Here is a 14755-nt window from a genome sequence, read left to right on the forward strand (position 1 = left end):
ACAAAACTGGGGTTGTGTTTTTTTGTTTGTTTGTTTGTTTTCTGAATCACATGTTGCAACATGTTGGGAATGTCCTTTCATGTTGACACACAAGTACACGATGGCTCCTATTTGTAAATTATGTATTACTACAAGGTAAAAATCTCCTATTACTAAACATTTCGGAAATTTGAGGCGTGTATATATCTTCATACCAACACGTCATTTCAATGCTGCACTGTGCTTTCCTATAGAGGGAAAAAACCCGTTACTTATTTAACTAGTTCCTTTTTTATACTCAGCCCCCAGTTACTTGTTTTTTTATAAATAATGTTTGATGAGAATTCAGCATAGAGGTGTTTATGCATTTCTATGATTACCTGCTCACTTTTGATATTTTAATGCCTAGTTATTATAAGGGTAATGTGCATTTATTACAAAACTTTTTTTGAAAGAATAAACTTATCTTTGTCTGAGGCAATTAAAAACTATTTACACCTAACTAAAAACTCTTGTAGAAAAAAATAAAAAATAAAAAAAAGAGGAGAGCTGGAGACTCAATGCTTGCTCTTCCAGAGGACCCAGATTTGATTCCCAGCATTCACGTGACATCTGCCAACTGCCTGTAACCCCAGAGGCTCCAATGCCCTCTTCTGACATCTGCAAGCACCAAGCATGCATACATGTAGGTGAAGCAAATACACTAAAACACAGATGAGTTTCGCGCTACTAAACTAGCATGGGAAGAGGAACCTATGCTATTTTATATAGGAACATAAAATAACACTGAAAATTATATGCAGCAATGCTATACTAGCAATCATAAACCGAATCTCAGCTGTGGATATCAGCTGGAAAAAAAATCCCTCAAAGAAAAAAAATCGGCAACTAGACGTTAGCAGCAGATTGACAGACTCACAGAAGTAACAGTCAGTGGTTCCTGAAGGACTGCAAGGATTTCCCACAAGAAGGAAATCTAGTACAAGGAAAGAATTATCGTCTTCTGCATGGGAACCAAGAGAACATTTGATAAGAGCCGGTATTCATTCTTGGTGAAGATGGGGTCAAGTAGCAACAAATGAATACTTTCATAAGGGCACATGCGCTTATTTCAGTCTACAGCCGGACTGGACAGAATGGAGAAATAATGTTTCCACTGAAGTCAGAAGCAAGGCAAAGGTGTCTACTAACAATTAATGCTGCATAAAAGAGCAGGCTGTATGTGTTCAATTCAATTAGACAAAAGAAGTTAGATATTAAAAAGGGGAAACGATTATTATTTACAGATGTTACTTCTAAAAATTTCAAAGAGTCATCTTAAAATCCACGGCAAACATTATAGACAGTAATTTTGTTTGATGAAAAATAAACATGAAGACGTAAATATACTTTTAAATAAAAATAATTGGGAGCTACAATGGAGGAGCTTAGACAAAGGAGATGCTGAAAGGACTCTGACCAGCTTGAGCATGGCAGGCGTGGCCCTTTCCCCCTGCTCCCTCTGCCTTGCTGAACTGTTAGATTATATTCCTAAAGCTGGTACCAGTGTAGTGGGGCCTTGCTGTGACAGATCTAAACATGCTTTGGAGAGGATGGTGGAAAAACTTTGGAACTTTGGGCTAAAGAAGCCGTTGAATTTTGACACCTGAGTAGGATGTTCTGTAGGAGACTGGAAGACAAGAATGTCGAGAGTAGTGCAGAAGATGGAGGCCTGGCTTGTGCAATTTCAGACGCAAGATTAAAGACACAAGTTGAGCGTCATCAGAAAGTTGAGGAAAGGCCTCCATGAGGTCCAGTTGTAAGGTATTTCCTCAATTAGTGATCAATGGGGGAGGGCCCAGCTCACCGTAGGTGGGGCCATTCCTGGGCTGTTGGTTCCTGGGTTCCACAAGAAAGCAGGCTGAACAAGCCATGGAGAACAAGCCGGTAAGCAGCTCCCCTCCATGGCCTCTGCCTCAGCTCCTGCCTCCAGGTTCTTGCCCTGCTGGAGTTCCTGTCTTGACTTCCTTTGATGATGAACTGTGATGTGGAAGCCAAGTAAACCCTTTCCTCCCCAACTTGCATTTTGGTCATGGTGTTTTGCCACAGCAATAGAAAACCTGACTAAGACCCCAAGCTAGTGTTGAACTCTTGGTCTCAGCTTCTCGAGTGCTAGAATTATAGGCATGTGTCAATAAGCTCAGCTGAAGGATGGTAAATCTTGATTAAAAAAAAAAAAAAAGAAATATCTGTGATCTCAGCATCAGCATCTGTAAAATGAGTGAGCTAGACTAGCGTGTCCTCAGACTTCATGGCTGTGCTCTGGCTGTGGTTTTACCTTTATCTCACTTTACCTCATGTCCTCGGGCACCAAGATGAGTGGAAGGAAGGGTCAGGAAGGCTCTCCACTGCTCAGATGAAGTTGCTGAACACCATCAGCTGTCTAGTCTTGTGTTACTCTAGCAAATGCTGCTGACTGGATAATTCGTATTGAGTAGAAGTTTATTTTTCAGAGTTCTGGAGGGTGGGTGTTAAAGTTCGGAGCACTGACTGGGTGTGAGCCCAGCCCTCCTGCCTTCAAGATGGCACCTCATTCACTCACCATCTAAAGAGGACAGATTCTGTATATCCACCTGACAGAGGGCAGAGGGCAGAAAAAGAGCTGAACACCGCATGAGGCCTCCCCTTTACCTATTTAGATAAGGGAGTCTCAATTCCATTAGCAAGGAGACCTCTCATGATGTAATCACATCCATTACATGCCTACCTCCTCCTATCACCACAATGACCCTTAATTTCAGCGTAGAAATCTTGGTGGGGATACAGTTAGTCCCCAGGGGCCGGTCTGGCAGTCATGGAACTCCAAGGTCATTCCCATCCTTTCACACTCATCCCTTCCTCTTGTAAACACCTGCTACCCTGTATGGTCACAGGTTCTGGAGATGTAAGACTAAAAAAGATGAGGCTTCTGTCCTTTAGAGGCTGGTTAAGCCATTTGAAATGATGACTTCTTAACCACATAGTCAGCTCCCTGATGGAGGCAGAAGGACAGGAATTATCAGGGCATGGGTTCAGAACAAACTTCGCGGGGGGTGGGGGAGGCATATCATGGAGAACAAATTAGAAGGGACAGCATGTGTTTGGTCTAAAGAAAAGAGGGTCACTGCTCTCAGAACAAAGACTTCAAGTTTATACAAGACCCTCAGGGCACCATGGGAGCTGTCTGTGACAGACTGGCAAAGAGAAACTTTAGGGCAGATAGTGAAGTGGATACAAAAAAATCCAATTCTTAGACACTGATCTATTAATTTATTTAGTGTTTTACTTAAAGCACTGCATGTCTTAGGGTTTCTATTGCTGGGATGAAACACCATGACCGTGACCAAAAAGCAAGCTGGAGAGGAATGGGTTTACACTTCCATATCACTGTTATCACAGAAGGAAGCCAGGGCAGGAAGTCAAGCAGGGCAGGAACTGGGGGGCAGGAGCTGGTGCAGAGGCCGTGGAGGAGTGCTGCTTGCTGCCTTGCTTCCCACGGCATGCTCAGCCTGATTTCCATAGAACCCAGGACCACCAGCCCAGAGAAGAAACTATCCACAATGGGCTGGGTCCTCCCCAATCGGTAACTAATTAAGACAATGTCTTACAGCTGGATCTTATGGAGGCATGTTTTTTTTTTTTTTTTCAATTAAGGTTTCCTCTTTTCAGAAAACTCTAGTCTGTGTGTCAAGCTGACCTCAGACCAGCCAGCACACTGCTTGTATGGCCTATTTGTCAAGCATGACTTCACTTCCTACCCGGAACAGGATGGTCTGGAGGCATAACTGAAACAGTGGGTCACGGCTCTTAACAAGCTGCTGACCGCCATGTATGCTCCTGTGAAATCTTGTTTGCTTGCTCGATTCACATTGTGGTTTTAGAGTACAAAACAAGAATGCAAACTGGACCCGATGCTAAGGCCCTTCAGGAGCCATCCTGGTTTTGGTCCCGTTTTGAATTAGTCACTATCTTACTTAAGTTTGTCTCAGATGCTCAGAGTGGGGCGCTCCCAACTTCCTGCTTTGCTGTTCCGGGGTCATCTTTATTCAAGATGTATGTTATGACTGTTTCCTGTGTTATTTTGTTCTCAGATGGAAGAGGAGGATCTTGGACTCTTTGTAAGTCTGTTTAATACCTAGTTTAGAGAGGTATTCACCTGGCCGCTGCCCAGCCAGGTTGGAGTTGTGGAATGACCAGTGCAGATGGTTTGAGCACACCTCATTCCTAAATTTCCCTCTGTGCTCCAGACTCCTTAACAAATATACTCAGAAAGAGATATTGAAAAAACCTCTCACCCTCAGACCTGCTATTTGTTTTTTTGGACCACTTTGGTCAGTCTCATTGTGAGCTGCCATATAGGTGCTGGGAACCAAACCCTTCTTCTCTAGAAGAGCAGCCCTCTCTCCAGTCCTGAACTCTTAACTGCTGAGCCCTCTCTCCAGTCCTGAACTCTTATGTCAGGATCCTACTCGACCTCTTGATCAAGTTCCTTTGTTGAAAGACGTGCCTGAAACCAGATTCCGACAGCTCACTTGTCTCTGTCTGATCCTCTTTTCTCTGAACTGGCTTTGCCGAGCAGCTGTGGTGACATTTTCAGAGATCTAGATCTGGAATGGATTTGCTCAATTAAGGACACAGAAGAGGAGAAGAAGAAGAAGCATAGGGATAAAGAATGCTGGGACATCGTTACTCAAGGGCAGTGAAGGCATTAAAGCATTTTGCCTCTGAGAACCCAAGGTCAGCAGAAGTTCCACCCAGAATCATAAGCCCTCAGTCTGGAGGTTTTGAGAGAAAAAGGGGAGCTACTTTGGAGCCAGAGGACTTCAGATGGATGGGACACAGTGCTAGAAGGAGGAGCGAGGAGAAACCACTCCAGCCAGGAGCAACAGCATGGTGGAGTGGTGGGAAGAAGATGTAGAGGTCCCAGAACCCCTGGAGTAGGTCAGAAGGGGAGTAGAGTGGAGGCTAGAACCAAACTCGTCCTGGAGTTTGCCCACCAGCCAGGCTCCCTAGAAGGTGGTGTAGCCTGGGGAACTGCAGCAGATTGTCTGGGTTCGGGGAGCACGGCATGTAAGAATTTCTGCAAGTCATGTGAGACAGTACATCTGCCATTCCTCCCCATCACGCCAAATCCCCACCAGGCTCTGTGGGGGCTTCTCAGCCATGACTGTGTAGTGTATTTCCAGTATGCTGGTAAGCAGCCTTGTTATCTTTATTAGCCTGGCTCTGGGCCACTTTTTGACCATCCGTTAACTTAATCATTATCTTTGCTTTATGTCTTCTTTCTATTGTGTTGATTTCAAGGCCAGGCTGTGAGGAAGGTCTGGGCCTGGAGGCCAGTGGGCCACAGGACATCAGAATAGTTTTCTGCCAAGGATCTGAGTTACCCAGTTTAGTGACTCCTTTTACAGAGACAAAGCTATACACACACACACAAACACTCTGAAAGCCTAGGAATCAGGAAAAGAATCTTTCTTAGTCTTCTGCTTTTCCCATCCTCCTCCTCTCACATCTTGCCTAGTCACTAGTAAAACCCAGTCTGTGTTCTCTGTGTTGGTATTAGGGTGACCTCATTGTGTCTCTAAGGGCAGGCATATTGTTGGTAGACTCTTTCTTAGGAAGTCTGACCCTTGCTGGGTCATGAGTGAGGTGTGAGCGAGGCTCTTGCCGTCTTCCACCCCAGTGTGGAAAAACTGGCATTCTTAGGAAGCTGCTCAAGTTTTCTTTTATTTCTCATACATAGATTTGTGCCCATTTGTTCACCTAACATGTATTTATTGAGCACCTACTACATGTCAAAGTGGTCTCTGTATTTATATCCCATAGAAGCGAGGTCAGACTCTATGTGTTGTATTATGTGTGTAATCAGGTTGAAGATAAACGAAAAAAGAGTGGCATGAGAAGAGGCTAGACAGCAAGGAGGATCAGTGTTAGAGGTGCAGCACCAACATCTAAATAGTGGCATGAATGAAGGGCCAAGAAGTTTCAGCTAGAAGGAATAGTGGGGGCAAAGTTCAGAGTTTTGGGTGAGTGGTGTGTCTGAGGGTGAGTGAGGAGGCCAGAGTGGGGTAGTGATGGAGGAGCTTGTGGATGATGGGGGTCGGGAGGGCAGGGGGTGGATGGGTGGGGGTGTTCTTAAGAGGCAGAGCTCAGGGAAGACCTGATCAAAGCAGAATCTCCCGGGTGTGACAAGACTACAGAGTGACAGCGACTCTAGGCAGCCGTGGTTGTCTATACGAGACCTGTGTAAGAGCAAGCCAGTTAGGATTTCAGCACGGAGGGGGAGGGGGCGGGGTTAATCAGTTCCCTAACTGCGGAGTGAGTGATGGCTGATGGCTTCTGGGGAGTTTTAAGGTGTGGCCCCTGGTAGGTTGACTGTTCCAGTAGGTGGCTTCATACCCTTGGGTGGCACAAATTTGTTCTCAGTGGGTTATTTATTTATTTTTTTTAAAGAGGGCTTCAAATTGGACAAGTTAGAGGGGGGTACTGAGGTGGACCTGGAGGAGTTAGGGGGAGAAGAGGGTGAATATGATCAAAATACATCACATGCATGTATAAAATCCTCAATTAATAAAAATGTGTTTCTTTTTTTAAAAAAGAGGTGCTATTTGGACAAGAAGGATAAGCATGGTCGGGGCAGAGAAATATATTGTGACAATGTTTTTTGTTTTTGTTTTTTAATTGTGTACGTGTCTGTATCAGAGTGCACGCACCTAAGTGCAGTTGCCTGTGGAGGCCAGAAGAGGGCGACCAAGTCTTGGATCAGGAGTTAGTGTGGGTTAGGAGGAACAGCAGCGCTGATTGTTGAGTGGTCTTTCTAGACTCTCAAGTTCTAGTCTAAAGGTTGAGCATCCAGAATGTTCTTATGGAAAAAGGTTATGGCGTGTGAAAGCTAAGTTGGCCTGTAGTCCTAATACTGAGGCCCAGGACTGGATGGGGGTGATGGGCTTACACAGCAGGCACAGGCAGGAGGTTTCTGAGTTTGACCAGGCCAGCTAGGCTGCACAGCCAGGCACTGTCAGAACAAAACAACAGAACACAGATTCATAAATCGACCTAAAAACAAACAAAACTCAGTCTGGTCCCCCCCCCCCCCCCCCCCCGCCACAAAACAACTAAATCATTCCAGATCCCACTCCAAACTGGCTGATCTCCGGGAGTGGAGGAAAAAATATAAATTGTGCACTCGAAACCCGTTACACAATGGATTCTTGAGCATGAACATTCAGCAAGCAAGGGCGTGTCCTGATGAGGATGAAACTCTCTTGATGGCCCAAGACCAAGCCGGGGGTTCTGCATTTTTCCAAAACTTTTTAGATATGCGGGCACCTCCCTGGGTGGTGGAGACAGCGTGGAGGGTGAGGGAAATCATCGAGAAGGGGTCGAAGGCATCTGACATGGAGCAGCAGGGTGTGTCCTGCGCCACTACCCAAGACGCACAGCCTGCTGGGAACGAATGCGGGCATCCTCGTAGGGTGCGGTGGGCGGGGCAGGTGGGGCCGGCAGGGCGGGCGGGGCAGGGTGCTCCCACCCCAGGGCGCTCGCTGTGCTGCGACAAGGACATGGAGTCCTACAACGTGGAGCTGATTTTTGACCACGTGGGACACTTCGGCAGGTAGGGAGTCAGGGAGGCGGAGGAGGACATGGGGGCCAGCGCCGGCGCGGTATGCGATGGAGGCGCTGTCGTGTCTGTTTCTGTCCGTTGGGATGGGTTCCACGGCTTCTCCACCCCCTCTCTACCCAAGTTCATGCAGCAGCCTGGTCAGCAACTCATGGCCTGGCTTGTCCTTTTGGCCTCTGGCCACAGGAGCCCTGGAGTCTGCTTGGGCTCGGCAGGTGTTGGCAGGAGTTGTGTCCCTTTGGGGGACATAGTTGGGACTTGGGGCGATCTCTGGACCATCGACTAGAAAGAGAAGGCTACGTATGGTCGGGAGGCATGGTCGCAGCTGTGCAAAAACCGCCACCCCCAACTGTCTTCTCTTCCATTGTCCAGGATGACAACTCCCTGTTTTCACCCCAGTGGGCTCTCCCTCCGGGCCTGGCTGGTTCTCTTGGCTGATGGCTAGCGTTTGCTGTCATATAGATAATCCACCATGTACCAGAGTACTTACTCTGTGTTAGGGAGCTTCCATCTGCTGGAATATCCTTGTCAGAGTGACTGGGAATGGAGAGCGGGAGAGTCAAAGACCCACAGCGGAGTCACACAGGGATGAAGGGGTCAGCTCTCCCAGACGAACTCTATCGGGCTTGAATGTTTCATTGACCGCTCTCCCATCTGTGAAGTTGTGAAGTGGGGCTCATAGTATGCCTTGGATGTTTACACGTAACTGTAGACATATTTACTGTGGTCAGAAGTGGGCCATACATGTAGCCCCAGTTCTGAGGAGGTGAGAGAACAGAAACGGATGGAAAGCTCCAGGCCAGCCCCGGCTACCTAGGAAGACAACCATAAGAAAAGGGAAGAAACAACCAAAGAAAAGGTTATCTGAGGTTTCTGTTGACGCTCTATCCTACAGTAGCTCTACAAGACAGGTGTAATCGGTGTAATCATGTCTCCTTTTCTCCTTTTATTTAAGGAGCTAACAAAAGCACCCATAGCAGTGAGGGTTTCATTAGGGTTCTAGGTTAGAAATCACTCCATAGCCAGGTGTGGAGGCTAGTGCCTATAACCCCAGCACTCTGGAGGCTGAGGCAGGAGACTGGTTTGAGGCCAGCCTGGCCTTGCCGTGAGTTCTGGGGCAAGTCTGGACTGCAGAGGGACAGTGTTCAGAATGCAATCTGTACTGCTGGGTTCCCCAGGGGACCAGTCAGGGGCAGAGAACTCCTCTCCTCTCCCAAGCAGCTTGTTCCCCGGGGAGAAGGGGTCAATGCGCTTGTAGAAATGATGGCCACGGTGATGAATGTAATGGTCTCACCATCTAGCAAATGCTCAGTAAGTCCCGGCTGGCTCTGGTTATTCTGTGCCTAGGTGGTATGAATATGTGTGTCTCTCTGTGCATGTGGAGGCCAGGGGTCAGCTGTTGGGGGTCCTCCTTGCTTGCTCTCCTTTTTATTATTTAAAAAATTAAAAAAAAAATTTTTCTCTCTGCGTGTGTGTGTGTGTGTGTGTGTGTGTGTGTGTGTGTATCCCCACCGAGGACAGAGTGGCTGTCACAGCCCTTGGGGCTGGAGTCAATGGCGTCTGCGAGCTGTCTGATGTGGGTAGTGGAGTGAGAGCTCTGGTCTTTGTTATATGGCAGTAAAGGCTCTTACCTGTTGAGCCATCTCTCCAGTTCCTCCATCTTACTTTTCGAGACAGGGTCTCTCTCAGACTCTGGAACTCATTAGAGGCTAGACTTGGCTGGCAAAGCCTCGGGGATCTTCCTGTTTATCCACCAACACTGGTGTTACAGCTACTTGCTGCCTCACCTGGCTTAAGTGAGTGCTGGGGATCTGAACTTGGGTCCTCAAGGTTGCGTGGCAGGCTCTTTACCAACTGAGCCATCTCCCTCCTCCTCTCCCCCCCAAATTTATGTTTAACTGTCACATGAAAGCATAATATTGTACATATTGAAATATTTCTAGGGCAACATACCTTTATTATTTACAGATAGAGATGGAGGCTGTGTGTGTCTGTTTCATTTCCCACAGGAAGCTGATGAACACACTGGGTGACAAGCCCTGGTTGCCTGCCTTGTCTCAGTAGATGTTGCTAGGGAAAGGAAGAACCGTGTAAATCGCCTTGGAGTATGACGTCTCATGGGGAGGCACTCCATAGGACAGGACTAGTTAGGGAGAATCCCAAAGGCTGCCGGTAAACTGCATCTCTACTTTGTTCTACTTCTGTGACAAAAATACTGACCAAAACCAGCCTGGGGAGAAACAGCTTTATTTGGCTTACTTATTTTTAGCAGGTCATAGTCCACTGAGGAAAGCCAAGAACTCGAGGCAGGAACCTGGAGGCAGAAACTGAGTCGGAGGTGACGGAGGGGTGCTGCTCACTGGCTTGTTCGCCCATGGCTTGCTCAGTCTGCTTGTTTAGGAACCCCAGCACCGCCTGCCCAGGGATGGCATTGCCTACAGTGAGCTGGGCCTCCCATCAGTCAGATGGAGAAAACCCACCATAGACACGCCTACGGGCCAGTAGGCTGGAAGCATTTTCTCAGTCGAGAGGTCCCTGTTTCCAAACGACGCACACTTACAGCTCTCAGGAGTAAAAACTTCCCACACTGGGTTCCGCATCCCCCAGGCTGTCAGCCTGTGACTTTAACAACTTACCTGCCCGTGAACAGCTGAACTCTCAGTGTTCTGCAGCTACAGGCAAAACGAGCAGACTTAAGTCAGGGAGCACTGAGAATGACTTCTGGTCAAGCAAGGGTAGGCTTTTAGTACCTTCGAGAGTAAATGGTGGCACTCAGTACGCTACTCACTTGTTGAAAAGGAGAGGTACTCTCATGTTTGGTTTAGAAAAATTAGTGACTATGAAGTTTCCTTAAGTTAGATGAGCTTTCCAATCTTTTCCACCACTTACTTGCTCAGCAAAGGTTGTTTGCTCAGTAAGTTTGAGCTAGCTTGCAAACTTGTTTGTTGGAATGACTTCATGAGATGAGTGTGGAACTAAAATTTAGTGCATGTACTTGGAAACACACACACACACACACACACACACACGAGAGAGAGAGAGAGAGAGACACCTATAATTATTTCTGTACTTAGCCATCTAGATGTATATAAGTGTATTAAGGTCAATCTGACGGAGAACCTGACTATTTACTTGCAATTCCCCCCCAACCCCCGAGAGGCCAGACATAATAACTAGGCCTTTCTTTTCTCCCTAGGTTCCAGATGGTCCTGTATCTTATATGCGCCTACCAGAGCATCTCCTGCGGCATCCACTACTTGTCTTCTATATTCATTTCAGTTGTCCCTGAGCATATCTGCAGGCCCCCAGGCAAGGTGTGGAAGGCTGTTTTCCACAACTTATCTGCCCGGAGGCTGGAGGACATATTGGCTCTGCGGTCCCCAGACCAGAAAGACCACATTACAGTGGAGCTGCAGGATGGAGAAATCTGGGAGCTCACACGATGTAGCAGGACCTGGAGGGAGAACGCATCACATTCCGCCCACGAGTACAGTGGCCATAAGCAGGACAATTCTTGCTCTGATGGCTACGTGTACGACCAAAGCAAATGGGGTATCTCTGTGGTGAGAAATCTGAATCTGGTCTGCGACCAGAAATGGTATGCAAACATGATCCAGCCCTTGTTTTTATTTGGCATCCTGCTGGGAGCAATTATTTTTGGCTACCTTTCTGACAGGTAAAAATGCAATATTTAGCCCCGTTGCAAGGTGTAGGATTCAATCTTCTGGCTAGGTTTCCTGGCGGGACACAGCATTATGTCCAAAGCTCCTATCAAAGTGTACTCTCTCGCCCGTCTGTCATTTAGCCGTGCATGTAACCTGGTGTTAAAGACGACCGACTGAGCAGCCTGCCTGGGCTTTGGTGTGTCTTGTACTGCCCGTTAGCTGTGTTTGTTGGGAAAACTGACTCATCTCTTTCAGAATATTAGTTCATAAGCTGTTGCCCCACAAAGATCATTCAGCCTGAAGCTTTCTTGAAAAGAGTAATACAGACGAAACTACTCTGGACATGTGGCCATTTGATGGATAACCGTTATTCCTTTATTTATTTATTTATTCTTTAAACAGACTTGATTTTAAAGAGAAGTAGCCTGGCCTTAGGCCATGATATCCATGAATACAAAAATCTGATTAGCTGTCATCTGTGCAGCCATAGCAAGAATGCCCTATGCTGGTGACTTGTAACTGATAGGAATTGATTTCTCACTCCTGAGGACTGGGGAGCCTGAGATAAAGCGGGTCAGCAGGACTCGAAGCTGCTGAGGGCTGCTCTCTGCTTTCAAGGTGGTGCCTTGCTGCTGTGGCCTCCAGTGAGTAACGCAAGGTTCTCATGCAGTAGTAGGATGGGAGAGCTGTAGAACTGTCCTGTCAATCTTGGGCCCTTTTGTAAGGGGGTCAGAGAGAGTCCTCATGATATAACCATCTTGGGCGTTTTGGAGATGGTATTTTGGTACTAATTTTGGAGTGCCTCCCACTGTGCAAATCACAGAGCAGCCATATTTTTAGCATTCACACTAAAGTAAATGTAGAGCTCCGAAATAAAGCAAACCTTATCTTGGAGCGGACACAGACCACTCTTCAAAGTGTTTCTCCTAAAACATAGAGATGAACCTTTGTCTCTAGGGGCCAGCTGTGAACTATGACTGAAGAGAAATGGCGGGGCTTTGTCACGGCTGGTGCCATACCTATTGTATTGAGTATTGCTCTTTTCATCTGGCAGATGGGTGCACAAATTGTTATTATCTAGGCGTTTTCTGTTGGAATGTGCTCAGTGCTCCATGCTGAAGCTAAACATATTTCCAGCTGTTGCAATCAGTATGCTATGCAAATGCACCCAAATACCTTTGCTCCATACACTGACTGCTTAAAAACCTGCACCAGCGAGCAAAAGGTGCTAAGTCAGAGCAAATTGAGTTCTCTCCCTTGTGTCTGGTGGATTCGAGGAAGGTTCGAATGGAGAAAGGAAATGACCAGGTACAGAAGTAGGGCCAGCATTGGTTCCTTCTAGGGAATGTGGGTGCTGTAGTGGTGTGAGGTGAGAAAGACCAGTTGGGGTGAATGATGTAAGCAATGCAGGGCTGAGAGAAAGCAGAGAAAGTGGACAGGGAAAGATGAAGGCATATCTGGGAAGCATTTTGAAACTGATGTGATATAGTGATGAATATGTAGAGAGCAGGGGAGGGTGGCTTGCCCGTGTGTGAACGTGTGTGCATATGTGTGCATGTATGTGCATGTGCGTGTGCCTGTGTGTGTTAAGGTTTAGAAGCCTGGATAGTGGGTGATGTTGCCAAACGCTCCAGAAAATACTAGGAGAGAGAGAGAAGCGTATGTCTGGAGACTATGAACAAGCTTGCACTATCCCTGGATTATGGAAAAGACAGGGATGAGATAGAATTAATGCCACTTGTAACTATGATGAAAGACTGGAGTTTGGAGAGGAGTGACTAGGGCTGGAAGATGAGTAGACGGGAAACAGCCGGTGGCATGATCCATCTGTTTTATGTGTTGATGATGTAAATTCAAGATGGCTGCAGGCGCCATGGGTTCGAAAGAAGTTATCATTGACGGTGGATGAGAGTCAAGCTGTAAGGAAGGAGATAGAAGAGAAGGAAAAGATGAGCCAGGTAGATTAAGGTCTTGGAGGAGCTTCGGAGATGCAGGTAAGTGGGCAAGACAGGGAGCCGAAGGCCTCCCTCTTTGATGGTCTGTGGTCACTCAGTGATGCTGTTCTCCCGCAGAGTGAAGTCCCCTGGCATAGCAGAAGGGCTTCCTCAGCAGTGTTGAAAATAGTTTCCGGTGGTGTTCATGTCTCAGATGGGACAGGGAAGCACCCGGGGGTGTGGTCAGCAGTCCTTACTGATGTGTGTGTGGAAGTTGAGAAGTCTGAGGAAGACTGCGTGGGATAGTTCATGTCAACTTGACACAAACTAGAGTCCTCTGAAGGGAGGGAACCTCAACTGAGGAAATGCTTCCAGAAGGCCTGGTGGAAGAGCATTTTCTTAGCCACTGGTGGGGAGGGCCCGATGCGTGGTGTCATCCCTGGGCTGCTGGTCCTGGGTTCTCTAAGAAAGCAGGCTGAGCAAGCCATGGAAGCAAGCCCCTCCATGGCCTCTGCATCAGCTCCGGCCTCCAGGCTCCTGTCCTGTTTAAATTCCTGTCCTGACCTCCTTTGGTGATGAACTGTGATGCAGAAGTGTAAGCCGAATAAACCCTTCCCCCGCCAATTTGCTTTTAGTCATGGTGTTATGTCACAGCAATAGAAACCTAAGAAAGACAAAGAATGTGGCCACGGCAGTTCCCTGCATGTTGTACTTCCTTTTCTGCCCCAAGTAAACCCAGAATACATACATTCTACATACATTCTACATACATCCTACATATATTCGTATTTATATCTATGTCCTTAAAACAGTTTGTCAAAGACCACTCACAGGGAGAAGTATATTTTCAAATTATATATCTGCCAAGGATTTTTTCCATTTTTTTATTCTTTATTAATTACACTTTATTCACTTTGTATCCCCCTTGTGGTTCCCTCCCTCCTCCTGTCCCAATCCCTCCCTTCCTCCACCCTCTGCATGCATGCCCCTCCCCAAGTCCACTGATAGGGGAGGTCTTCCTTTCCTTCCTTCTGATCCTAGTCAATTAGGTCTCATCAGGAGTGGCTGCATTGTCTTCTTCTGTGGCCTGGTAATGCTGCTCCCTCCTCAAGGGGAGGTAATTAAGGAGCAGGCCAATCAGTTCATGTCAGAGACAGTCCCTGTTCCTATTACAATGGAACCCACTTGGATACTGAACTGCCATGGGCTACATCTGTGCAGGGGTCTTAGGTTATCTCCATGCATGGTCCTTGGATGGATTATCAGTCTCAGGAAAGACCCCTGTACTCAGATTTTTGGTTCTGTTGCTCTCCTTGTGGAGTTCCTGTTCTCTCCAGATCTTGCTGTTTCCCACTTCTTTCATAAGATTCCATGCACTCTGCCCAACAGTTGGCCATGAGTCTCAGCATCTGCTTTGATAGTCTGCAGGGCAGAGCCTTTCAGAGGTCCTCTGTGGGAGGCTCCTAAGTTGTTTCCTGTTTTCTTCTTCTGATGTCCATCCTCTTTGCCTTTCTGGATAGGGATTGAGCATTTTAGTC

The 14755-nt window shown here is 47.1% G+C and overlaps 1 protein-coding gene across 1 annotated transcript in view; it reads left to right on the forward strand.

The window, feature by feature from the left end:
* The first annotated feature begins 7559 nt into the window (after window positions 1-7559).
* The window catches only part of Slc22a16 (solute carrier family 22 member 16), a 32513-nt gene continuing 25317 nt past the window's right edge, over window positions 7560-14755 (forward strand). The window contains exons 1-2 of the mRNA XM_021638743.2: window positions 7560-7612; window positions 10815-11294. Of these exons, the coding sequence (XP_021494418.1) occupies window positions 7560-7612; window positions 10815-11294 (533 nt within the window). The remainder of the gene's footprint in view (window positions 7613-10814; window positions 11295-14755) is intronic.

This window comes from Meriones unguiculatus, chromosome 20 (assembly GCF_030254825.1).
Source record: "Meriones unguiculatus strain TT.TT164.6M chromosome 20, Bangor_MerUng_6.1, whole genome shotgun sequence".
In the NCBI taxonomy this organism is placed as follows: domain Eukaryota; kingdom Metazoa; phylum Chordata; class Mammalia; order Rodentia; family Muridae; genus Meriones; species Meriones unguiculatus.